At 40.9% G+C, this 27,762-nt stretch overlaps 1 protein-coding gene across 1 annotated transcript; it reads right to left on the bottom strand.

Moving 5' to 3' along the window:
* Nucleotides 1–361: 361 nt before the first annotated feature.
* LMTK2 (lemur tyrosine kinase 2) lies at nt 362–27,728 on the bottom strand. The gene is made up of 14 exons (XM_074158730.1): nt 27,680–27,728; nt 25,641–25,765; nt 24,788–24,932; nt 22,362–22,435; nt 21,697–21,815; nt 20,235–20,322; nt 13,862–13,995; nt 11,957–12,041; nt 11,204–11,325; nt 9,562–9,711; nt 6,382–9,301; nt 4,683–4,818; nt 4,045–4,293; nt 362–2,912 (listed from the first exon to the last, which is right to left on the bottom strand). Exons 1-14 carry the CDS (start codon nt 27,726–27,728, stop codon nt 2,884–2,886), a joined length of 4,425 nt encoding a protein of 1,474 aa, XP_074014831.1. The 3' UTR covers nt 362–2,883.
* Nucleotides 27,729–27,762: the final 34 nt, after the last annotated feature.

Genomic DNA, 27,762 nt, shown 5'->3' with positions numbered 1-27,762 from the left:
AAGGAATTAAAACGGAACCAGTCCTCCCTCATAATAAACCATTGAAAATAGATACACGTACTTCTGAAACGGAAACCATGCTTGAGTAGCTAGTGCAAGAAGTTACATATCCTTTAGTGAATGATTTGTAACAAACCCCCTTATTATCACATAACACGTTGGGGTCACCGATGCATCTCCATTGTGCCACTGACTGCTTGGCAGATAGTTCAATATTGCTAGTAGTTGATCAAATTTTTAACTATGAATTTTTCCAAAAAAGACCTTTTATATTATTGCAATTCAGCCTACTGGATTACTGAAAGTAAAATTCATCATTTAAGTGAGATGAGTCAACTTTAAATATTTCTTTCTCTTTGTTGTCCAGCTAAAAAGGACATTACCTTGCTCAATATCATACACATCCCAGCTCATTTTGGAAAAAGTGCTCCTTTGGCAATTCATTAGCAATGAGTCCATTTGGACAAAGGAGGACACCTTCACTTCCTATGTAAGGATTGCTTTAAACCCAGGTAAAGAGCAAAAATCTTAGTTTCCCATCAAGCAAAGGAAACTCCTGATGTGCAAGATAAACGTGATGTTCCAGAATGTGAGAAACAAAATGCACAACTGAACTGCAACACTCTGGAGAGAAGCTTTTATTTAGCCTTGGTCTATATTTTAAATCAAATGATTGAAAATTAAGGCTGAACTCCAGGTGTGAGACAGCAGCCTGGTCACCACCACCGAGGCAGAGAAGGCCCCGCACCCCATCTGGACCATTCCGGAGTTTCATTCTTACCATGGTGGGAATTGGAGAAGATAGATGAGATACTTCATCTTGCTGTATGGGGGAGTTTAGCATTGGAATTGTGGAATTTCTAAGCAGTATTTTGTGCACAGTCTATTATCTATATTTTACAATATTGAGAGTAGCGCACAGCTTCCTTAAACCCTCTGCAGTACATACTGTAAGCCTGGATTATGAACTATTTGGCTTTGCCTGTTAAATCATGTTTTGGGGAAAGTCCATGAAAAATTCAGTTCCTCGCTTCATACTGAAGAACGGTTCTGACCAACTCTGAACCCGAGCGCCTCCTCAGAAACTCACCTCAACAGCACATTGGCAACTTTAAATACACAAACATTAAGTCATTCCCTTTTGATCGGTATGGAAACCACTCTGGTTAAGGGCTAAATAACATTGGGAAAAAAATAACATATTCCTGTCATTTTAAAACATACTTAAAAAAAATCAAAATGCATATAGAGGTAATCAAAAACAAACTTTACACATCTGAAAATACCTAGCCCTCCCGTACTTCATGTGATGACAATTCTCTGGTGACGGGATGGGAACACCACTATACTGAGGCCCTGCCAGAACAGCCACTAAAATACAAAGTCCTTAGTGTTTCAGTACATTTATACTTCAGTACACTAAAATACAAAGCCAGGTAAACTCTCCCTGTCAGCGTTTCCTGCAGATCCATGGCTGCATAAGGCATTCCAAGAGGTCAGGGATTTGTTTCTCAACAGAATCACTTTGGAGTGGTGATTAAGGATTATTTTTTCCCAAGCAGTGTAAGGGTTAAATGAGCTAAATACATGGTGGAGTAAAGGTTAAAAACTCCACATTGTACTCCCTTCCCCACAGATGTTTCAGAGCATCTTTCGGTCAGTTTGCATTTCTGTGGAGCCTTGCAGGCATCTTACAATAGGCCTGGCCTTAGAAAGGGTGCAAAACTGGGCATTAACCATTAACCTAATTCTTCATCGTCTTAACGGCACCGCGAGGTAGATTTACCCCAGGCCTCTGAATGGCAGCCCCCACTGCAGCCAGCGCAAGAGTCACCTTCAAAATCCACTGAACAGACAACCGAAGGGCCAAGTGCCCAAATCCGGCCTATGGAAATCAGTCTTTTTGTAAGGTTCATAAATTCCAGTTTTGTACAGCCAATTTTTCCTCTTCTTTCTCCAAGGCAGAAATTATAGTATAAAGTGGAAGGCCCTTAATCATGATATAGTCAGATGCTATTACAGTTTAAGCAGTCAGCAGGATCATATTCAGGAATTTAGAGACATTATCTCTTTCATCTAAAAATTCCAGAATACATCATATATTCTTTTCCAGTTTCCTATAAAACATGAACACTAACAATCAATCTATAATAATTATCATTTAGAAATGGTACTGAATATAAGATCTCAGCAAGTCTAACGTAACACTCAGAAGTTATGTACGTTTTACAAGTACCGTGCATAGCAAAGGCTACAAAAAGGACAAATCAAACTGGATAACTGGGCCAATTCAACTTGTCTTCTTTTCCTCGACAGATTTAAGATTTTGATTCTGTACATCATCGGAAATAAAGGAAGAGTAATCCATAGTGCAATTGTAATACGCAAAGTAATATGTAGTGATATCTTTTGGAATAAATATGGCTCACTACTGATCAACTACCATTCGTACAGCTTCAGCAACACGGCCGCCGGCTGCACAGCACAGCTCTACACAGCTCTATGACAGGGGCATGTTCAAACAGTAAGGAGCTACATGGAAAAATATAAAAAGAATATTATACAATCTCATACATAAACCAGACTGTAGTGTAATTGCTTTACTTGTTTCTTAAGTTATCTGAAAAATACTTCAAGTACTTGAAAACAGCGGCAGAATCATCTTTCAATGAAAAGCAAAATTGCACTGATTTAAAAAAACATTACAAAGTTAAATACACATTCAAATTAATGTCCTGATTTAACATTGCTTTCAGTGTTTACTTTCATTTCTTCGGACTTCTTGATTACCTGTGTTACTCCGGGAGGATCCAGAGTTTAGATAAAGAAGTTTCAGACAAAGTCTGTGTTTTATGTGTGTAGTCCAAGGAAGTTTTAATTCATTTAATCTTTTTCTCCATCTTCACTGCTCCCTGTTAGAGAGGAGAGGTCAGAAGGTACAGTGAGATTCTGCTGCACAACCCTCCCTTTTGGTAAGGCTCTCCCTAGAACCTGGCATTCCGCTGTTCCTCACTTCCAAGTCTGGGTTAATCTTTCCCTGGAGCTTTCAGCTACTGCAAACACTCGGTACATTTATACACAGACACCTGCCGAAATCACACAGCTCAATGTCACGTCTTGGGACGCACGCGGCAATGTGGGATCTCAGTAATCTCTCTTATCTGGAAGTTATCAAGCAGCAAACACTATCCAATCAATATGCACCACACAAGAACAATACAACTCTCCATATAAACACTGATTACATTTTTATAGACATTGACCATTAGCAAGGCTCTGCCATCAGTAACATTTATTTTTAATACTATAACATCTAATCAAGATTAGTAATGTGCTGAACTGATTAAAGTCTGCTTAGTTTTGCTTCTCTTAACCCTCAAAAACGTATCAAAGCTTAAATAAAGCTTTTTGTTAGAGACAAGAAAGGTTCTGTTAATAAATCCTGCTAGTACTCAGTGTGGCCATGACCAGCCTGACTGCCCCTCCCCGCAGACACTGCCCTACCCCCAGCTCCGGAGCGCGTGCTGCAGTCCTCGGGACAAGCAAGAACCCACTTTCTAAAAAGCAATATGAAAAGGAACTGACCTGTAAAATTATCTTAGAAAACAATGGCAGAGACATGATGTTCCTAGCATCCTCACCTCGTGCACCGATAGAATAGAATTGATTTACGACAGTGTAATACTGAGAATTATTGCACTGCCACAGCACGGCAGCTACACAGAGGTGCTCAAGGACTACACAGATTTCACTTAATATAGCACTAGTTTGTTTGAACAGACAAATTGTGAGCTTGTCTCATGAGTGTTCTGTGGAACATCCAGCTGCAAACTGGTAGCGACTTGGATACAAATAATCTCAATCTAAACGAAAACTATGTCTTAACTGAAATACAAGACCAGACATAAATTTTATAGTGTTCAAAATGCATTTCTAAATTAAGCATTTAAAACGCAGTAGCATTTGTCATATCTATTACTTCTATCTTTGCGTAAAATCTTTAATTTGTAGTTTTAAAATAATTACTATCACTAAATCACTCACCTCCTTGCTCTATATCTGAGTCTGTAAGATGCGTAAGAGAAAAGCTTGCCATGTTTGCAGGAGAGATGGAGAACCGGGAATACGGGGAGGAGTGGGACCAGTTCTGATCCAGAGTCCGGGACGGTGGTGGGGGAGAGAAGTACTTTGATGGCTGAAGAGGTGCTTTAGAACCAAGAAGACTATTAGCTGCCTTCGACAGAAAGGATGGCTCTGGAGAAGAGAAGTCATCGTCCCATTCAAAACCCCCACCTTGGGGAAAAAAAAAAAAAAAAAGAAGAAAACAGATGATTTACAGCGACGCAAAGCCATAGAGAGTTTTAAAAGCAAGCCCCTGGAAGACTGCATTAACCCAAAAATTGTAGCTTTTCTGTTTTAGCCCTGGGGGTCACAGAGTTTTGTCGCCCACAGCTGGGTAGCGTTTCAAGACACATCAATATGAACCCAACCATCGCGACACCACAGGCCTTGGTGACCAGTAACACCAGTAGCTGAGCCTTGCTGAAGGGTATGCTTAGGGTGCAAAAGTGAAGCCAGTACGGGGGTGTGAATTTGCAAGTCACCTAGAATTTAAATGACATTTCACCAGAAACTACACATAAGAGTCTCAGGCTCTGCTATGTATAAACATACTCCAGTACCTTCTTCATCTGTTGAGCTTTCTGAATTTGCAAATCTGTTTAAGTAACTGAGACTGGAGGATGGAACAGGAGCGCTGCGGGAGCCTTCGCCGTTCACCTCTGCTGCCCGGTTCCCCAGCTCCTTGGTTGGCATTTCCTAGGGCAAACAACATACCTTCGTTAACTCCCATACACATGGCTCCACACCTATAGACGCCTACAGACCCCTATAGACGCCTACAGACCCCTATAGACGCCTACAGACCCCGCACTCCAGAAATACACTCCCCCAGCCCCACCACCCAAGGCCCCTGTGGAACTGAATGGTCTGTGAGCTCTCCAGTTACTGCCACACAACACAACTTCGAGTTACAGGTTAAGCACATGCACGTACTTCTATTTCTGAAGAAAGTGGTATCAAACCTATGCTAAAATACATGCAGGAAACAACTACTTAAATATTATTTATGATATGAAAAAGTTTCATATTTCTAGGAACAAAGCTAAAACATCTTCCAATTGAAAACAGTTCCCTTATCAGCCTGACACAGGTAGGGGTTTTCTTCTATTTAATAAAGCCTTATCCCATTTCCCAACATATTTTTTTTATTTTTTTTTTTTTTTTTTTTTACCCCTTAATCATGCTCCAGGATAAAAACAGACTTTGTAGGACCGGTATTTGAAGCAGCCAACATTTTATCAGTTATTGTAATAAGTAACAAGTTCAACAATAAGAGCAGTTTAAACACAGCTAATTTTTTCCTTCCCCTCTGACAAAAGAATCACTATTCTACAGACTGCCTAAACACAAATATATCACCTACGTTTTCTATTCCAAAACACAATTATCTCCAATATTTATGTGCGTCATCATAAGCAACATTTCCAAAGCCTGACAATGTGACCGTTCTTTTAAACTCACTGTACTAGTTTAGTTGCCATCAGGTTAAAACACAAATCCCCTCTGTATCAAGTTACAGAAGTACAAAATTGATAAAGCAGACAAGGAAACAAAGGTAACCTTGACTTTTATAAGCAGATCAGTATTTCCCTGAACTTGAATCACGTTGGATTAATAAAAAGTAGCATTACCACCTAAATACCATTCTCATCTTTGGTTATGGTCCAAGTTAAATTTACCTTAATGCTAACTCATGCAAGATTGAGAGTTTGGCTGTGGTTTGGTTTGGGGGGGGTGGTGGTGTCTGTGTTTATGTTTGGGGGTTCGGTAGGGTTTTTTTCTTATTTTCTTTTTATAAAGGCATTTGAACTTAAAATCTAAGTCCTCAATCTCATTAAACACATAAACCACCTTTATAGAGTTACAACAGCATTCTGGTAAAATAAATTAACCAAATCTGGTCCATAATGATGCTGTCTCACACATTCAAATCAAATACAGTTTATAAACATCAGAAAGACATCACTAAAACCATGTTTCATTCAGCACATGCAGTCCAGGGTCCAAAAGCAACGGAGACTGAGGATGTGGCAGCCCAAAGCAAACCCTCCTTCACTTCAGATGGCACTGCTGTTCTGCCAGCAGCAAACAACCACACCGAGCCAATGAAAAACAACCCACACCATGAACCACTTTCAACTCTCCGAGACAAGAAAGGTCATCTTGTAACAGCCTGTCCGCAAATATTATTAAGCTATACTACATCTTCTTTAAAAAATCCCAAACAAAACTTTAATTAGTAATTAAAAAAATGGATACCTGATCAAACAAATAGACTGTCACATCATCAAAGAACGTTACAGCCTTCTTCTCGTTTTTCCAATGCTCGCATTGCCTTTCATCAAGAGGTTTTGAAAGTTTCAACAAGCTCCTCAGGTGTTTTCCATCATCCTTGTCAGTGAGTATCTCAGGTACCTGATGAACCGTTTCATCTTCACTGTCAGAACTCAGACTATGCATATGGAAAGTCCTCATGTCATCCTCAGAATCACTGTTCTCGTCTTCCTCATCTGCATCATCACCGTCTTCTAAATCAAGCATTCCAGAAACATCAAGTTTGCCGAGGTATTTCCCTTCAATATCCGGCTCTTTCAGCTTTTGTCCTTCAACATGATAGAAGGACTTCTCACTGCTGCTCAGGTCCAAAGGGCTGTGTACGTTATGCACAGACTGTAAGTCTCTGTGTGACAGAAGTTCTGAAGTATTAGTGCCAACACAAGAGACGCTTTTACGGGAAGTCTCAGACACTTCTATTCTATCCCTTTCCATGGCCATTTCCAGGGAATTCAGAGCTGCCTCAGCCCACTCATCAGGACACCCCTGCATCCTTACATCCACCTCTTGCATCTCCAAGTTGTGATTTAGTTCTAGTTTTGCGTTTTGATTATCGATATCCTGGTAATTCTTTACATCACACTTCTGATGTCTCTCTTCAAAACTGTAACCCTCTTCGGCACTATTCTCTCTTCTATTTGAAGAATCATCACACGCAGCCTCTCTTGACAGATTTACAGTCTCCTCTGTTTTTTTATCTGGCTCAGAGTCATTGTCAGAGAAATAGGCAGAGTCTCTATACGAGTTCTGACTCCCACCCAGAAAAACCTTTGGGGTTACTTCAAAATTGCTGTTTGCTGCATCTAAACAAGCTGCTGCCTCTGAAACAATGATGACTGGATTCGAAGGTGAAGCACTGTCGTTGCTCTCGCCAACAACACTGAGAGCAGTATCCACACTAGAAGCATCCTCAGCAGTGACATGGGAAGTCCATTCTGGAGATTCCAGGTTCTCAGTTTCATAGCCGCTGTCAGCAGGTTTATCAGGTGGCAAAAGTTTCTGAGGACTTTGAGCCTGCAAAGATTCTAAAACCTCATTTACATCTAAAGAATCCAAAGAATCAGGTGTCTCTAAGGCTTCTACAGTCTGTATAGGGGATGCACTGTCTTCCAAAAGACTGTCCTGACTTGCACAATCTGACGTAGCAACAGAAATTAAGGTCACCTCTTCTGGAACATCCTTAAAGCTCTCAAAATGATTTGATGTTTCTTGGTTTTCCTCCAATAAACATTTATCTTTTTTTAATATGGGAGACTTATCTTGCAAGTTTCTTTTCATATCTTCCTGATCATGACATTCTCCTCTATTAAAAGTTATTTCCTCAGACTTGAAAAGCATTCCCTGTTTCACCTGTGCAGCACTTTCAGCTGCTCCAACAGCGACACCGTAACATGGGTTGTTTCCAACATTATTATTTTTGGCATTATTGGAGAGCTCTTCTTGACAGAGCGTATCAATGTTACAGGACACAACTTTGTTGACCTCTGCATTTAAAACTTTTCCCTCGTCGTTCAAGTAACAAAGATTTGCACATTTATCACATGACTTAAGTGCTGCAGATGGACTAGAGGACACCTGCATCTCTACAGTACTCTGAGACTGAGAACTCGGATCTTTATTTATCATCACTGGGTTAAAATTTTCATCTTTCACTGTTCTAAGACTTTCATGGATTAAAGAAAAGACCTGTGCGTTTTCAGCCAACACAGGCTCAGGCTCTACAGAGTTTCTATTTGAGGTTTCTAATATACTTTTCAGAACATCTTCTGGGTTTTGCCCCAGATCACTGCTGGTTTTGTTAGACAACAACCCTGTTAATAAGTTTTTCTCTTGAAGAAATAAGAAGTTATCAGAAAGTTCTTCTAAAGTTACCGTGTCAGACTGGTTTGAAATATTTTCACATAAAGAAACTGTTTCATTTTCAGAAGCATGACTACCATGCTCCTTCTCAGAAAGGCCTACTGCCTTTCCAGCATCTGTGTTTGAGTTTAAAACAACTGGTTTAAAGTCTGTAGGAATATCATTTGTTTCAGCAAAACCAAGTATTTTTCTGTTTTCTTCTGATTTTCTGTATTCTTCTGATCTATCAATGTCATTAAAGATATTCTGGAAAGGACTTTCTGGACTACTGGCAGCAGGCAGCAATTCCTCTTTAGGATCTGTATTGTAGTGGAAGAAGTCCCCATCAGTGCTAGATTCTTCAACATCAAGATCCCTGAGAACTGTGAAATGAGAACTTTTTTCTTGTACAGCTTCTTGATGATCAACTTCTGTGGTTAGTACAACTGACTGGTTATCAAAATTCATGCTGCAGCCACTTCCTTTTTCCTCTAACTGGATATAGTAGTCATTTCCAACAGAAAGCTTGTGTGCGTCAAACACAGGTAACACACCAGGGACAGCGAGTGATGCTTCTTGACCACTTCCATCCTGTGCTCCTGACCCCTGCTCTGACAGTGACCTCTCAAAAACCTCCACTGGAAAGAAAATACTTGTGTACGTCATTGCTTCATCAGGATTCACATGACTGCACTCATCAAAATGGTCATGTTTAGCTGCCTCCCAGATGTATTCAAAGCTGAGACCTTGGCTTGTTTCAGTTACAGTAAGAACTTCCTCCATCTCGTGGCCAAGTCTATCTCCTGCAAAGTGATCTAAGATTGGAAATGCAGAATTATTTGTTTCTCTATTTGAGGTGTTTGGTTTAAGAGCGTTCCACTGCTGCTCAAAATCAATCTCTGAGTCCCTTTGGCTTTGCATGCGAAGGTAAGTTAAGAGTCTGTGCACTTCTTCTGCTGTTGGTCTCTTCTCTGGAGGTAGCCAACAGAACTGCAGAACTTCATACCTATACGAATGAGAAGCATGTTTCAATAAGCTTCACACTGAAAAGGGATTTATAAAATTCAGGTATCTAAAAAGCTAAGGAGTAACAATTAGTATCACTGGCAGGAATTTCTGTATATAGCAACTCCTTTCACTTTTATCTAGGGTTTCTTTGCCAGGAGCATGATTCCATGTAGGAATTTCAATATATCTGAGAGAACTGAGTAACACGAGAAACTTCTCCAGCAGCTTTAAGAGTAAATAAAAACATTTAAAGTTTACCATCTATCAGAGTATGGCTGCTCCAGCCGTGGCTTGAAGAGTTTAACCTGCTTCTCCTTTATGACGTGGGTCAGGACTTCCCTGTCAGAGAAGTCTGAGTAAGGCCGAGCAGCGTTCTCAAACAGCTCCCACAGCGTGACACCCAGAGACCTGAAAGAGAGCAGCAAATGACTCTGTGCTCCCAGAACTAAAGCTGCTTTTCTAAGAAAGAAAGGATTATGCAAAGCATAACTGGCAAGAAGAAACAAATATCACTCTCCCCTTGGCTCCACAAAAACCTCAGAACCTGTTAACTCATTTTATTTGACAGAACACGAGAAGCCTCAAGAACAAAGTTGCTTGAAGGCAAAGGCAATGAAGGCAACTAAATACAAAAGGCCTCAAATGACTGAGCTATGGAAGAAAACCCCACATACTAAAAAAGTAGAAAATGCTTTTTTAGAGAAGCAAGATGAATAAACCTTATGGTTAGTCCAACAGTAGGAAAAGTTTTCATCAGAAATGGCAGTTACAGGTCAAACCACTAGAAAACTAATTTTTGGTTGAGTTTTCGTAAAATTACTTATTTTTAAGCTGCAGTGGTCAGAAGCCAACTCTCTTGTTTAGTGCTGTATAGATACTGCGTACAACACTCATCACATTTTCAGTGATTAGAGCTGATGTTGATCTTTGGGCAACCTTTCCTTGCAAAGTAACTGACTCTGCACGTATTACTGCAATTTAGGTTGGAAAGGTGTCTGGAAGTCATCTACATCGCATCCGTTCAAAGCAGCTCTGTGTAACAGGAATTAAAATTCAAGTTGGAAACCTTAAGACCCTGGCTGCTTGTAGCTTAGATGAACAGTATGATGTGAGGAAGCCTGCTTGAAAGATGAAGTCAGGAAAAGGAAATGAGTATTTAGATAATTTCTATCTATCCCACTTGCTTTCTACAATCATACCTTTAAATCAGCAAATAAAACCTAGTTTACTATTTAATATCCTTAGAATACAAAAGCAGGAATTTAACTACAATGTTTTCAGAAAAGTCAGCCTAAGCCCCAGTTTCCATTATCCAAATTTCTTAGGACTTCAGAATTGAAGTGGAACTTGTGATTTCAAAAAAGCCCATCTTCAGGATTTTCACCAGCCTTTGTCCAGGAGCTCTCTGGTAGCCGGGACAAACAACTGCGGCCCCCAAACGCTGCCCCAAGAAATGAAGATGCTACTGTTCTACCAAGGGAACTTAACCGGGCTCTAGTGGGATCAACTTTTTGTCATCCACAGATATTATATCACTGGAAAAACTATTTATGTTTTCCTTCATTTATAAACATTTGAAGGCATTTGGCAAATATAGGGTAATTGCTTTTATTAGTATTGTTGTGGTTTGAACCTCAAACCAGGGCAAGTATAAACACCTGTTATTCTGCTAAACATTTTTTCTTAATCTAACTGTTCTCTCAACAGGTTTCTAAGCATCTTTTCAAAGCAAGATATAGTTTCAGATTCATAGAGATTAACCTACCTTACATCTGATGAAATAAAAAAGCAGTGTATCAGGCCAATATTCCATTTAACTATAAATATTTGCTCCTTTGTGTAACACTTGAAAATATGTTCACAAATCTCTCTTGAAATTATTTTAAAGCCTAGTACATACCATATGTTACTGTATTTATTTTGCTCTGCTGATAACAGTCTGTCTTGAAAACTTGTTACTAACTCAGGTGCAGTCCATCGGAGAGGAATAAGTTTCTTCTCATCTGTCTCAATATAATCCTCCTAAATTATTGATAAAAATAAAAACAACAAAAAAAAAGACTGAACAAACATTGCATCAACATCCAGGAGTTGACAGACCTTTCCTTAATATGGTTTTATGTGACCCCTATGCAAAAAATTAGAATTTAAAACACTTAATCCCATTTTCGCCAAGTAGCAGAGAATAATGCTATAGAGGAAGGGTGTTCACTGCAGAGTAGAAAAACTGAATGTCTGAAAACTGAACTTCTTCTTTAAGGTTTGGTACTCAGAAAACATTTTTAATTAATGCCTTGAATTTTTCATTTTCTTGATATATTTAAATACTTTGAACATTTTCATTAAGAAATTTGCTTGAATTTTTCCTTCCTTAAAACATTTAAAATTTGTGTATATTTTAGGACTACTGTAAATAGCACCTAAAGAAGACAGATTTAGCCAGAAGCTCCTTCTACAAGCACTATACTCTGCTCAGCTCTAGAAAGATCATCTGTTCTCTTACAGGAGCTTGTTATTTGCCAGTTATACTTTGAAAAGTCCACTGTTCCAATAAAGGACAATCTAGTATCAGTTTCTAACTCTAAAGTACGCTTGTTATAACTTTAGGCCCCAAATCCTTTTAAAAAAGTGGTATACGACTAGATGAACTTACCTTGTATCTACTGAATCCTATACCATAATCTCCCACTTTGACATTTAAATCGGAGGTAAGAAAACAGTTCCGTAAGGCCAAGTCACTGAAAAAGCAGTGAAATAGATAATGAGACCAAACCAAAAAGCTGTTTTAGAAACCCCACCGTGCAAACTCAAATTTCTGCAAGTGTAATGAAGCTGCATGGTCACTACAGAACAGCAGCTGGGACAGCAGAGAGCTCTGCACCAAGTGCTCCAACACTTTGCCCCTCAGCTTCCCAGAAGGGCACCAGGGACTGGGAGAACTCTGCCAGTGCTTCTGCCTGGCTTCAGAGAAGTCTCTGCAGCAAAACAGTCTCAAAGCCACACAGTGCCCCTACTTCGAAGGAGGAATATAACGTTCTCCTTTCCAGTCATCGGACTACACAGGTCAGAAGCACACCTGTAACTCTTGAGTATGCCCCAAAGCTTTCCAACTTGTTTTATACTATTTAAATAAATATCCTGGAAGAGAAATACGATTTTGGCTGCTTGAATTTACCACTAACAACAAAATCACTGATGCTGGAGCTTTACCACTTACTCTGACAGCATCAGGATAGTGTTGCTAGAAGTAAACATTTACAATGAGAATCCTGCAGATCCACAGAATAATTATTTATCAAGTTTAACTGTATTTCACTGAAAACATACTGTTAAATTTAATACCTACAGAGCCAGGCTGCTGCAACACAAGAAGCAGTGATCACCGAGTTTGACAGGTACAACTGGTACCGCCTTGACGTCATCTGTAACCGTTAAACAGGTAAAAAGCAAAGCTCTGCCCAGCAGCCACCAGCCCAGGCCTGGGCTCCTCAGGGCTCTGCTGCTGGGTCACACCTTTGAAGACCCTTCCCTTCTCCCCGAACACGAGGGCTCTGCTTTCTCTAAGCAGCAGGATGTGCCTCGATAAGCTCCAGCACAAGTTCCCAACTTGCTGAAAAGGATAACGATGCAAGTGCTGTTTCTGCAGCGAAGGACAGACTGGCCCAACACGAAACCAAAATAAACTATCTTGTGATAGCCCAGCCTTCATCAGGTAAGCCATGTTTGGGAAGCAAGTACTCAAATATTTTAGTCATTACAAGTCTAAGGTTGATGTCTTTCAGGTCCTTAACACCTTTTCATTCAAAGTCAAAAAAAAAGAATTTTGGGGTATTTCTGAGCAATGAGTTTCACGAATGCATTTTTTCCCCGGCCTTCTACTATTGCCATTCTTTCAGTATTGGCTGCATTAACTTTAATTAAAATAAAGAAATCTAGCATTTCCCCCCCCAATTAAAACCAAATTGTTTTCCCATTGTGATTTCTTCTAAACCTGGCTACCTCCATTACTGGAGATTAAAGGTTACATGAACAATAAGGCAGTGCCAAAACATCTGCTCCAGTCTGATTTTTCATCTAAAGTCAGCTTCTCCCTCACTGCATTAGAAAGGCAGCAATTTTGGGGTTATGAGTTTGGTTTTTTTTTTTTCCTATTTTTAGTAACACAGGTAACAGATTACCAAACAGAAGTTCTAAATTGCTATCATCTATAAAAACACACAGCAGGTAAGATTCATTCTAACATCCCTCCCCTCCATAAACAAACCAAATTTAACTGGGCTGAGAATTAATGAAACCACCACCCCTCCTGGGCTGGCTCAGCAGCGTTCTGTGCCCCAGGGGCTGCAAACGTACCAGCTTCCAGCCAGGCGGGGGCTGTATCACCACCCCACCACAGCCAAACGAGCATCTTCACAAGCATCACACCTTCATGACTTAGGATATGTAAGTTAGACACAAGTTCATTAAAACACAGTCTTTAATACACATGGATGCTAATGAAAATATCGACATGTATTTGAGCGCATGATAACCCAAAGCAGCTATCTGGAAGGCGTACCTATGCACAAAGTTGTGTTTGTGCATCACAGCAAGCCCAGCAGCAATCTCACAGGCCATTCTCTGCAGCAGCATTATTTGTGAATCTCCTTTAACGTGCTCCTGCTCATTGCAGATGTACGTTTTTAGGTCACCCTGCAAAAGAAGTTGAAAACACTTATCAGCACAGTACATCGGTTGAATCTGAAAAATATTTAATGAAGAACCAACTAACCAAATTGCTTATTAACCACATATCTTATTAACTTATTTGTGCTTAATAAAAAAATCTCCTGAAGTTTCCAGTCTCCATGAGAATTCTTACAGAAGTCATCTAAGGCATATGGTATTGTCCTTTTAGGGCGTTTCAATCAAATCATTCATTAATTAACATTCCAGATCATACTGCCACATAAAACTTGTCATACAACAATACTTTCGATTAAAAGCCAGAGTTTGATGAGTTTTTGTTTTTAAATGAAGTGAGTTTTCAGGTGCTCCAGATGAGCAGAGTGACTGAGTTTCAGACATCATCAGCTCCCAGAGCTTTCCATAGAGACTGCGCCGTAACACACCCCACCCCACTCAAAGCGGTTCCACTGAACAGTGCTGAGCGCCAGACACAGAACTGACGAGCCCACAGAAGCACCCCACGAATTACTAAAAAGAGAACAGCTTTGAAATGGAGGGAAAACAAGGACTACAGTAAGTGAATCCAAGCAAGGGAAGAAAACAAGTTTTTCATCCCATTAATGCTCCCACTTTCACAGCTGCACTTTTAAGCTACCACTTCTATATTTTTGTTATCTAAAATATAGACTTTCTGTGAATTTAGCAAATTATGGCAGAGGGTAGTTTTGTATTGAGACTGCACAACAACTACATCGCAGCGTAACATCCTGGGGTCTCACTGTCCATGTCCATGGTCTCCCACAGCCTGGGCCAGGCAGGCACCTGGAGGGAAGTCCCGGGGCCGCCCAGGCAAGGAGGCAGCCTTTGCACTGCCCAAAGAGCGCTCTGACGTCCGGAAAAGCCTGAGGAGCACTAAACTTCCCCTTCCTCTGGTGCTCATGTCTGTTATTATCCATTCCTCCTTCACGTGGTTAGTGGCCATGACCCTTCATGATTCTGTTAGCTCAAGCAGCAGATCCATGTGGTGCGTTAAATCTAGCGGTGCAGGAGAGCTGAGGTGAGGGACTGGACACTTAATAAAACAAGCAGCAATGGGACAGTCAGTCTACTTAAAGGCAGATGCTACTCCTATGTAACACAACGTCACTTTAATTTTTTAACACGAATCAATTCTACACAATAGCACAAGCAGCTATTCTGTCTCCATCTGCTTTGTACGCAGTATCTGCTCTGCAAGGAGCTGAGCCGCCTTGTGAGAAAGGCTGGGTAACTTCTCACACCGCTTAGTGTTGTACGAGCCCTCACTACACTCTCTTTACCCTGTTCTTAGCTGCTAATTAGGTAACCGACAGATCTGCATCCCACATAATTACATTTTAAAAAAATGTTTTCCAAAAGATTGTTCTGACTTACAATTAGAGCTTTCATATTGTACTGGCTCAGGTAGATATGTATAAACATTATATATAAACACGCCCCCCTTTCTACCTCTCCAGAGCAGATTTATTAGAGCAGAGCTCCAAAGACCTAGGAAACAAGCGTCGGTAACAGACAGGCTCCAGCCGCGCCGCCGCAGGAATCCAAGTAGAGAACACCGAGCTCAACTGGCTCTAGGTGGCAGCAAGCACCAGAAGAAAATCAAACTCCCCAAAATTGTCATTCATTAAAACGGCAACTGGTTACTTAGGGCTTGTCCCAGCTGGATTAAGTTTCTAGAGCGCCTGAAACGCACCAAGGAATTACTTTTTAATTTCTAAATGCCTCAGTAACAGCAGTGCTGCATGGCATCCCTTATTTGCTAAATAATTTATGTAGGCACACGTTATTGTAGTAAATACAACTTTTACTAAATCCAGCACCTTGAAACATGCTGGTTCTATTTGCCCATTCTATTCTAATTAAGGCTACAATCAAGGTTAAAAGTATAAACCAGTAGCTTTTGGTACTGCTTTAAAAGGACATTGCTTATACCAAGCCGGGGGAACCAGTGAATACACTCAGGTGCCGGACGGCCGTCCCGAGGGACCCGGACAGGCTGAAGAGGGTCCAACGGGGACCAGCATGGAACTCCAGCAGGACAAGTGCAGAGTCCTGCAGCCAGGAAGGAAAAGGCCCTTGTGGCAACACAACCTGAGGAGTGACCAGCTGGTCCGTGGCTCTGCAGGAAGGGACCCGGGGCTCTTGGCAGAGAGCAACCCCACACCACTGATAGAGTCTATATCAATATGAGGCAAATAGTGGATATGATTATTAAACAGATTTGTTGAACGCTTTGGGTAAGAAGTTTTCCTTGTAAAGATTCTTTACTGATTTGAAAAGAATGTTTTCAAGCGGCAGTAACTAGAAAAAGCCCAAACAAAAGACAGAACACCACCGCCAGCATCTTCTACTCCCAGCAACTCCCCTAGAGCAGCCAGAGGGCATCCCGGGCAAACCCTGCATCCTGCCGATGTCATCTGCTGCGGGAACTGCAGCCGCTGCTGTAAGAATGTGATAGGCAAATCAGCCTCACAATATTCACGCTACTTCCACATTTGAATAACTTTCCTTTACTCATAAATTATGTCAATCCATTAGAGGATTTGCTGTGCTGACAAAATACTGGCCACACATGGCTGAGTAATATATTAAAGTTAATAAGGCAGCTATCACTATTTTTAACCTGGCATCATTCTACAGTGTTTAACAGTGAACAGTTAATCATAGAAGACTGCATCACCAGACTAAGCAACCTGCTACGGAGTGTGGGGTGGGCTCAAGAACTTACTGAGCATTTCTTTTGATATTTACCTCTTTTTACACAGTTTTAACACAAGCAACGGAAAATTAGGATTTGAAAGCTTTAAATCATTTATGTGCAACTGACCTCTCTTGCTCCTTGCCAGCTCTGCAAAGCAAGGGACACAGCAACTTGGATTACATTACAGAATAGGGTAAATGCTGGCAAATACAGTTACTGCACACACACCCCGGCAATCCTGAGGAACAGAGACGTGCGAGTAGTTTATATGGCCAGGAAAACAGGTAAGTCAGCCTGCAGGACACAGCGCTGCTGCCAGGACAGTGAGCTCCGGTATCTCTGCACTAGGGTTTCCAGTGCCTCTGATGAAGACCTCTCGGTGCCAAGGAGCAGGGGAACTGATAATCCCCAGGGCTGCCCCCGCAGCCAGGACAAGGTCGAGCGGCCCTAAAAAGGCTACGAATGCCAGTAAGAGCAGTCGCAAGAGGGGACATGCTGTGATAGGCTATGAATGCGAAGGAGCGCAAAGACGACAGCCACGGTACACTCTAGGCTGTGCTGGTCAGTAGAATAGCCACATTTCTCATTATTTAATATGGCAACCCTGCAAAATGAAGTCTACATTGCCAAAAGAGCCTCAGAAGAACCTGTCATCTGAAGACATTTCAATTTCCTTTCCAACACGGTTGACATATCTGCCACCTGTTTTCCTTAACCGTCAAATTCTTAATCACTTAAGTACAAGGGATTAAAACAAGTTTATTCTTTGTTGTATATACACATGCTACACCAGTAACACAAGGTAAGGAGCTTTAGCACAGCATTACACTACAGCTACCAGAGCAGGAACGTGTTTCTCATCCTTCCCATCTGAACAATATATAGTGACCACAGATGCTACAACCTTTGGTCAACCACTCCCACCGCATCCGCCCTTGTGGTCTTTCTGCTGGAGAATCAGATCGTTGTGTGCTTTGGAAGCACTTCCATACACGCCCATTCACCCAATTTCAGAAAAAAAAAAAGTACAAAAGAAGCTACCAGCTTTCGAGATCACTTACTAAAAGGCTGGAAAATCCAAGTAACTGCCATCCCAGCCACAGTGATACAAAGCAGCTTCTAGAATATTAGCCCACTGGCACTCTGCTAAAAACCTGTCTACTAAAAAAAAGCTATCTAGCCATACCTCCTATTGCAAATGGTGCCGTCTGGCTTCCTTCACATCTCTCCCCTCTTCGCCTCTCTCCTCTCCCTCACTCCACCATCACTCCCTCCCACGCTAGGCCCTGGGACCCCAACAAGGACTAGTGACGATGCAGGGACACTGCACTCCTCGGGCTCTCTGCCTAGGACCGCTCAGGGGAACACTGATACCTGTCTACACAGCCAATGAACCACTGTGGTGTCTAGGAGATACTTTAGCGAGCCAGACTTCCAGCATGGAAGTCATGTTTAACTCACTATAATACAGAATTTTCTAAACACAAGTTTTAGTTCACTTGGAATAGAAATCAGCACAGACATTTACTTTCCAAAGAAAGTACCTAACTACATTTGAATTTATAAAACTACCACTTTGGCTGTCAAGCTTACTGCCCCCAGTTAAAGTAAAAATCTATTTTATCCCCTTAAGTAAAATCCTTTCCAGATTACTCTGTAGGATCATGACAATTTCTGGCATTAATCATCAGGCATCAAACAAGGATATTATTTTTTTTCTTGTATACTTAAAGTAGGGCAATTTTTAAAAGTTACTCCATCTTCAAATTCAAAGTTGGATTAAGTAGCATAACTATTTAAAAACATGGCAGCACTTAAATCTGATTACATATTTGGATGTGTATCTGTTGGACTCAAACTTCAATTCTCTTTCAACGGGTCTTTTAAAGAACCTCCAATTTGAGTAGCAGATTTAAAATCAGTAAGAAGTACTCCATTTCTACATATTGAAAAACTATAAATCCATTATCTGGTTAACCTTAGGCACCTACTTTTTAATTCTTAGCAAAACCGGAACACTTCACTTTGATCAGTCACTTTAAAAGTTCATGTGTTTCTTCCATTAAGAAAAGAATGGTTTTATCAGCACTTCTGCCTCATTAATTTACCACAGCTAATAAATTTGACCAGAAGAGCCGTAATGAAAAATCACAGTTATTTAAGGTTACAGATTAATTGGTGTTTCTTAAGAAAACTCAAAAGCTCATGTTAACTCTTACTTAAATTGCTTGAGGCAAGTGATGCAAGTAGAACTGTATTTGTGCACCCAAGTTTAAAAGGAAATTCTGCAGTAATGAAGCTGATAAAAAGGACCTTGCTGAACTTTATAAATGCAAACTATCTTACTTCTGAAAGACTTATTTCTTAATAACATATACATGTGCTTCTGAGTTCATTTCTGCCTTGACATTTCTCAATAAACTCTGCTTTAAGCGATATGGAGACCACAAACTTTAAAAGCAGCCATTGAGCCTGTGCTTAGCCAGCCACCTGCAGTACTGGGCTGGGTTGGTTTTCAATAACGTGTTACACTACAACAAAGCGATGCAGGTCCTTCCAGCCCTCAGATCCATCACCACATCCAAACTGCAGTCTCTGAAGACTGTGCACACTGGCACAGTTCAGAGTTTCTATACATCCATACTGTCCCCTTCTCCCAACAGGGACAGGAATTCCCCCTCATGCCAGGAAGACAGGGGCTGAGCGAGGGGTCTGGGCGACTCCCCATCCCCAGTGGCCTTGGTGGCACCCACAGCAGAGAGCCCTGAGAAGCAACCCACACTCTGCTCTTAGCACTTCTTGTGGTGTTCAGGAAGCAGAAGGCGGTTGCTTGGGCGTGACAGGGAGGGAAAGAAAAGAAGAACAAGAGTAGGGAAAAGAAGAATACAGTAACAGAAAGGATCAGGAAGAGAACAGGATGATACTGAATATTCTAGCTGGTAGAATACACTCATTACCAATTCTGGAAGCGAGCCCACCGTCACATTTTAGCCCAAGCAGCACAGCATGGGTAAAACTTGGGCACTCAGGAGGGCGGGGGGCAGAAGGGAGGAAATTCTTTGTTTCCTAAATTACATCTTCACAGAAATAGAAATAAAAGCACATTAAGGCTGCACAGACAGCAGACAGAATTTAGGATGTGACTGTGAGCATGTGCATGTGATACTGGGCTGCAATAAAAAGCTTCCTTCTATGACCTCCTTTCCCCTCCAAGCTCCCTGTTACATGATGTAGGCAGACTGAAAGAGAGCAGCAATTCTGTTATCAAAGACAGAACAGCTATTTTCCTCTTCAGAACGTTCCACAAGCACCTAGAATTTACATGATGAACTGAAAAAGACTATAAACAAGAAATTACACTTGTGGTTTTTCTCTAAACCAAAAAAAGTCTGCCTTCTGACATTCTGGTTATTCAAAAAATTTCCAAGAAAGAAAACAAATCACTTTGAAGGGCAGTGAATACACTACATAAAATCTACCCCAATGGAAAAACAACTGCAGCCTTTTGTACAAGTGCACTTACCAAGTCACAGAACTCAAAAACTAGGAGATAAGGAATGGCTTCCACGCATTGCCCAATACACTGGAGAACATTTGGATGCTGCAGAATGCTAGAGTGAAAAAAAAATGCAGTTAAAGCCAGAGAGATGACACTATATATTATTTGCAGTAAAACACAACACACTGAAATCCCTACCAGAAGCTTCAAGACCTAACACTGGTGGGGGGCACATGGACACAAGATGCCAGTATCCAAAGGCACAGACTCCACTTGACCCTTGGTACCACCTTTGCACTGCTGCAGCACATCACTGAGAGCAGTGAAACCCAGAGATCCCGAAGCCACAAAAGCAGCACTGTCACAAGACAGTCACACCCATCCTCTCACCACCCCTCACACCAAAAATAAGCACATGCAACTGGTTCATGAGCTACACCCAGAACCGATCTGGCTAGGAGCTAAACCTTTATTTAGCCAGGTTAGTTCCCAGCCAGATCAGTTACTTTTTCTAAATCGCTTCAAGAACACTTGTGCCAACACAGCAGAAGGCATGAGATTGCTTCTTCTGACAACTGCCAACAGCTTAAGCCCAACTGCAACCACACCTAGGGCACGGGGAAGCACCGAGAGCAGAGAGCTCCCTGTGACCACTCACTCGTGGCAGATGCGGGCCAAGCCCACTGTGAGCTCTGTCTGGGGAGCAGCTCTCTCCTTCCCACTCGCCTACACAAGCCATTACCTCCTGGCAGGCAGCTCTTCAGAGAGCTCTCACTACTCCCAAATGCAGGAAGAGAAATTACATTCCCTTTAATATACCAAATACCTTTCCGCTGTACAAAGGCTCAGCCCCTAGAAGCGAGCATCCTCCAAGCACAAGAGGAAACAAACACCAAGCAATCCTGTTTTATTGCTGCTTCCAGCCAGATCAATGATTTCTTAGTTGTAGAGTACTACTGGACTGAAGGTAGTGTAATTCTGGGATTTTTTTGCATGCACAAGCCTCCTTGGAAGCTACCTGAACAAAATTAGTTTTTATCACTATGTTGCACTTAGTTGTTTGAAAAAAGGAACTTTAAAGAAATTAATGTGTATCTGATAGCAGACAAAGTGTTGCCAGTTCCCTTGCTTCTAACAGGAAAGCCAAGTACAGGAGTTAAACCTCATTCCTCAGAGGCAAGTAATTAGCCATAAGGTTAGTTTGCAACACCAGGAGTTTGTTCCAAACAGCTGTAGAAGAAAATCTGATAAACCAAATCATGAACAAAAACTACCAAACACATTTAAGGAAAGGGCTTACTTTTATTTCTACGCAAACTCAACTCTTGCTCACTTTGGACTGACTGTATTCCACTTTGTAAAGCCATGCATTTCAGTTATAAGAGAGGGCAAACAGAGGCAGTAACAGCGATCAGAAGAACTGCCCCCAATTCCCACGCAGTGGTATGAAGTGTAGAAGTTAACCCCGCTGTGAAACAGTACTTACTAATATGGTTCTCCATTTCTTAAAAACTGTTCTTGCTCCTTGGGACTTGCGCTCGCCTTCAGCTCCTTCACTATCACCCTTGCGACACTAGTGCCCGTGTAGATCTCCCCGAGCAGAACCTGGAAAAGAGAACCATTGTGTCTTTAAGCCAAGGGAAAGAAATTTTGGCATTTCCCTGCAAAGAAAAACAAGTGCTAAAGACATGCTGTAAGAAAGATTTTCTGGCTTGTCAACGCTTGCAGAGCTTTGAGAATTAAACACCCATATTTAATGCAACTTGACAACCCATCTACTCATCAACTTTTCTAATGAAGACCACTTATTTACTTCAGATTTTTTCCTAGAAAGAACTGGTAATAACAGGAATGTATTAATTCAAATCCACAGAAGTAAAACACATACCTAGTAAGAAACCCTGGTAAGAAACTACACGTGAATTAAAGCAGCAGTGATTAGTGCAGTGGTAGCAGCTAAGAAGTGCATGCAAGGAAACATGATTTCAACTTCAGTTTTTCTTATGCTATTACTCTTTTTTTTAAGAGTACTATTTTAAAGGAAATACAGTCGAGTTAGTTAGGGATAAGACTCAAACTGCAGTACAATATTAAAAAAAAAAAAAACAAAAACAAACCAAAACCAACAAAGCCAAAAGACAAACTTCTCACCTTTCCAAACCAGCCATTTCCAATTTCCTGGATGTAGTTTAGACTCTGACGTGCAACTTGAGACTTGGATCCATCTGTCACACAACAAAACCAGGTATCAAACCACCCAGATGGCCAAAGTTATCAACTGTTAAGGAAATAATGCAAGCTCCTACAACATCTATTCCCAATTACATCCACACATTCAGACTAAGCTGCAAAGCCTAGTCAGACAAACATAAAATATGAAGGAACGTTGTGACAGTAGCACTCAAGTGAAACTTTTCTCAGCTCCAGCTTCTAAACCATACTAGAACACATCCCCTACAGACACACGGGGATTCTCCTTAGGACGTGTCAACTTGTAATTTTTTAAAGCATTCAGTTAGAAGGCAAAAAGGCTGAGTTCTAATTCCAATACAGAAGTGCATCAGACCTTGTAGTTGGGTAAAACAAATCATAGAATCATTTAGTTTGGAAAAGACCTTTAAGATCAAGTCCAACCATTAGCCCAGCACTGCCGAGTTACCTCTAACCCATGTCCCTCAGCACCACATCTACACAAGTTTTAAACACCTCCAGGCATGGCAACTCCACCACTGCCCTGGGCAGCCTGTTCCAAGGCTTGACAACCCTTTCAGTGAAGAAATTTTTCCTGATACCCATCCTAAACCTCCCCTGGCGCAACTTGAGGCTGTTTCCTCTTGTCCCATTGCCTGTTCCTTGGGAGAAGAGACCAGGTTTCCCCGGCTACACCCTCCTTTCAGGGAGTTGTAGAGAGTTAGAAGGTCTCCCTTCAGCCTCCTTTTCTCCAGGCTGAGCACCCCCAGCTCCCTCAGCCTTTCTTTGTAAGACTTGTGCTCCAGACCCCTCACCAGTTTATACCCTAAATAACCTCCTCACAAACACTGCCTATGTAAACAAAAGCAGAAAACCCAAGACAATGCTCATTGCTTGTACATCTTAAAATTTATAGTGACACAGAGAGTTACCATTTTAAGAGAAAGGGTTTGACTGCTTTACTCTTCAGCCCAACTGCCCTACTTATAGCTGCCATCTGGAAGGAGGACACTTTCCGACTAAAAATACCTAATGTAAAGAGCGCAGAGAGGGACAGGGTAGAAAAGCCCAGATCTGGGCAGAGGAGGGACAGTAACAGTGGCAGGCTCTATCCTACCCAGGAGGTCCCGCGACGTTTACCTTTCTGCTGCCTGACTGCTTAGGAACACCAACAGATGTACACAGAAACTTCCCATTGACACAACTTGTCTGACAGAATTCTAGCCCACGTTTTTATTTCCATAAGCCACATTTACACCAGTACTACTTCACTGGAACAGCTACAGCGGTGCAATATACTCTCTCAAGGTGCTCCGAAGCACAGAGAATCACAGAATCACATGGGGTTGGAAGGGACCTCCGGAGATCATCTAGTCCAACCCCCTGCCAAAGCAGGTCCACCCAGAGCAGGTTGCACAGGAACTTGTCCAGGCGGGTTTTGAATGCTGTATCGGTACAACCCCATTTCACCAGCGCACCTTACTCAAGAACACTGTCTGCTCCTGGCAAAATAACTCCCAGTGATAGCGAGGATGGTTTTAACAATTATGGCAATGTAGAAGTGCTGAGATAAAATAGAATTATTCACAGAGAATTTTCCCTCGCTCATTAGAACACTGAGGAGTAACTTCCTTTTGTATCAAAGGCACACTGACAGTTTCTTGAAATTTGTAGGTACAGAACTTGAACTAGAAGCTTCCCTGAACATCTAACAATTAAGCAACACAAGCAATATATGTAAAAATTATGTGAAGTACTATAATACGAGAACAACTACTTTATGCTACACTACGCTTGTAATATTTAAGATGCTTCAGTTTCCTTTTACAAAAATTGTATTTTAAAGAACACATTCCAAAAAACCTTCCCCAGGGCAGTCTAACGCTCTGTCCAACCAACGTCCCGTTTCCAGCAGGGAAAGCCCACGGTGCTGGGAAGGCAGCCACACAGCCGAGAGCAGCGCTGCTGGCACCCGGGTCCCTCTGCCTTCCACTGAAGGCCAATGGCGAAAACCCAGCGACCACCTCGCCAGGGAGAAAACCACCAAAGAGAAGTCACCGACGTCCCAGAGAACTTCAACTCTTCCTGTACAGAGAGGCATAATTGAAGTCCTTGAGAGGTTTATTTCAGCTAGGTTCATTCTATTTAGCTACCTTACACGGCATCCTGCCACAAGTTAACATTTTTGAAGTAATATTGCCCATATCCTATACTTAAGTGAAGTATACTATATATCCTGTACTACACTTAAGAAGCTGCTTCAAATTATATTTACTCAGTTTATGTAAGTTTGTAACAATTAACTTGTTACAGTGAAGTTAAACATAGTCAGCTAAACTCCACTTCTGACACTGAAATTGCCTGCTTTTAAAAAACCTGTGTTTTACCTGTACGAGATGGGAACTGGGAGGGAGTTGGTACAGTAATACTGGGAACTGAAAGAGTAAAGACTTCTGCTGGAGACTGAACAGACGGAGTATCTTCTGCTGGAGGTGTAAAATCTATCTCGTCATCGAAGTTATCTTCAAATTCCTGCATAAAAAAATACCTTAGTAAACAGGTTGATCTTTGTCTTAAAATTACCACTAATACATTTCCTTTAGCTTGAATGGGCGATGTTAAGGAGGTCTGACTTTTTTCCAAGGACAGTGACAGGTTTATAGTTTTCTATTCTTTATTTTCAAGTTATTACTGATTTAAAGGGATTACAGTATCAAGTATTGCTTTTATCAAAAAGGGGCTGTTTGTTTTGTAGGTTTCTTTGTATTTTGGGTTTTTGGTGTTTTACTTTAAATCTTATCCCTGGCTTTGAATGAATTACCCTGAACTGCCTAGGCCAAATCTTCGGTATTCTTACTCAACAGGAACATCTTAAACCCCGTCAGCAGACTAAGAAAAACAAATTAAAAGAATACATAAGAAAAGGACAAAAAGGCTCTTTAACTACAGGAGAATTGTCTCAAGGGTATACTTTTACTACTGATCCTGACAGCTAGCAATGATTTTGAAAAGACATTAAAGATCCTTACTGCAGCATGGACCAAGTACTTAAAATAAATGGTTGCAACAAGATTTCCCAGCGTGTAGAAACAGAGTTGCTGGCTGCTTCAGAGAGATGTACAGTGACACCAAGGATCAGTAACTGCCGAGGATCTGCACAAACAATCGAGCAAGCTGTATTCCGATACCCAGAATACCAGGAATACCACTTGTATATACATTTGCACTTCAGATGCTTACCTTGAAGTCTATCTCAGGGTCTTTGCAGCAGGAGACACAGTTGGCCAGCAGAATTACCAGTACTACCAGAGTACTGAGAGACAGAATCACAAAAGAGGAGGAAACTTCGGCAGTAGCTCCTTCTCCTAGAAATAAACATGTGTGTAGTGTTATATAAATGCATTTAGCATTTTAAGAAGTTCCTTCAAAATACATTATCCATCTGCATTTATTTAAAAGATGGAGTTTGAACATTTAACTCTGGATAGGATCAAAAATAAGAGGAAACTGAACCGAAAGGACACACTGGTAAAGTCTATCTATGCTCCACCACCTGCCTGCCCCGTTCTGGACCTCCCTGATCCCAGCTACAAGGCCACAGCCAACACAATTTACCGAAGTAGGTGATGAGCTGTGACAGCCCCAAGCCTCAGGATTCTGCTGAAGTCAACACACCTATACAGATACCTAAACACTGATATTAGAAATCTGGTCTTTTTGAAGGCATCTCCCATGAGCCAAAACACCTGTCCTGAGATAAAAGGCAGCTAGAAGAAATCCTCACTTAACCTGCATACAAATTTAAAATATATTACTATAAGACAGTACTGTCTGCATTCAGGACAGTCTGCCAAATATACAAGTTGCTTTAGTAAGTGCAGAGGATCTAACCGGATCACCCCAATTTCTATTTCTTGTGATTCATTAGGTTATTTGTCTCCATTTCAAGAATTTTAGACACAATCTCTAACCACTTTGAAAACACACTTCCAAGTAATTTTCCAAAATTTTATATAGAAATATTCTACAACACATTTTCTGTGATTAAGTCAGGTTATTATTACTCACACAGGATCAAAAGCTTTAAATGGCATTTATAAAAATCTTAACTCTTTGCCAGGGAATTAAACCTATTTTCATCCCTGTTTTCATCCCAAGTTGAGAACAAAGATATGCAGTTCCCTAGGAGACCACAGCACACATCCTGAGGGGTTGTTGTTGCTTCCTTTTAAACAGGTACTGTTGCAGGGACTGGAAGAGTAGTTGGATCATATCCAATTAAATATATTTAGGTATTACATCAGTGTTAAACCATGTCAGGTGACTAAGATTGACTGGATTTTTTGGGAACATCTGAGTATCAATGGGAATGTCTGGCAACAGAATACAGCATAAATAAAGCTTCAGAAATAAATAAAAAAGAACTATCAGAAGTTGATCACTAGTTAAGGGACATACAAACTTGTCCACCTACCTCTTATACCTTCAAAAAACTACAAGTAATTAAATTTCCAGAGAAAGCTATAGCTTTTCATCATGTTCCACAGAATATTTACTGATTTTAATTACATGTAAAGAGTAAATTGACATAATCAAAATACTGCTTTAAAAAGGGCTTGCACAGTTTCAGAAGATCACATGTTTTCTGTAGTGTAAATTAGGAATTTCATCCATACAACAATAAAAGCTAACCAAAAAAGGAAGGTTTTCAAACACGTGACACTGCTTCTAGTTTCCCCAACAGGTCTGGCATCCTAACCTCGTTAGAGAGGGTGAATACTCCATGTCTAGACAATCTGTATTGTCCAAACAGATCAACCACCAGCTCAAAATTCTGAAGAGAAAAGAATCTCTGATGAGGGCTCTAAATAGAACAATTTATATTCATTTAGAACAAGTCCTTTGCAGAACATCTGTGTATTTTTCCATTTGTAAACATCAACATGAAAAAGGAGGAAAGGTAACAGCTGGTTTATGTTTACTTCCTTCAGATGTTCACAAACCTTACTAAGCAGATGGAAAATTATCTAAACCACAAATATAAGCATTTTGTGAAGTCATTAGCTAAATTACTGTAACAAACACACACAGAGGTAATATAGCTTTAGATAAAATAAAAGAGATTCCTTTGAACATCTGGCTGAAACCAAATAATACAAGGTAGCTTTACTACAAAAAAAGTAAACATATTTATGTTACCAGCTATTACTAATTACAACTATTATTTTAAAGACATTTTTCCAAAACCACCTCACCTAATTTCCAAACAGCTTCCTCACCTTCACCACCAACTTCACTGAAGTGAGAAGTCAACTCACTGCAGACCATCCACTGAACTGACACAGATTTTTCCCTGACTAAG

Source organism: Numenius arquata, chromosome 14, assembly GCF_964106895.1.
Source record: "Numenius arquata chromosome 14, bNumArq3.hap1.1, whole genome shotgun sequence".
Lineage (NCBI taxonomy): Eukaryota > Metazoa > Chordata > Aves > Charadriiformes > Scolopacidae > Numenius > Numenius arquata.
Note: the sequence above shows the minus strand (reverse complement) of the source record. Positions and strands in the feature narration are given on the sequence as shown.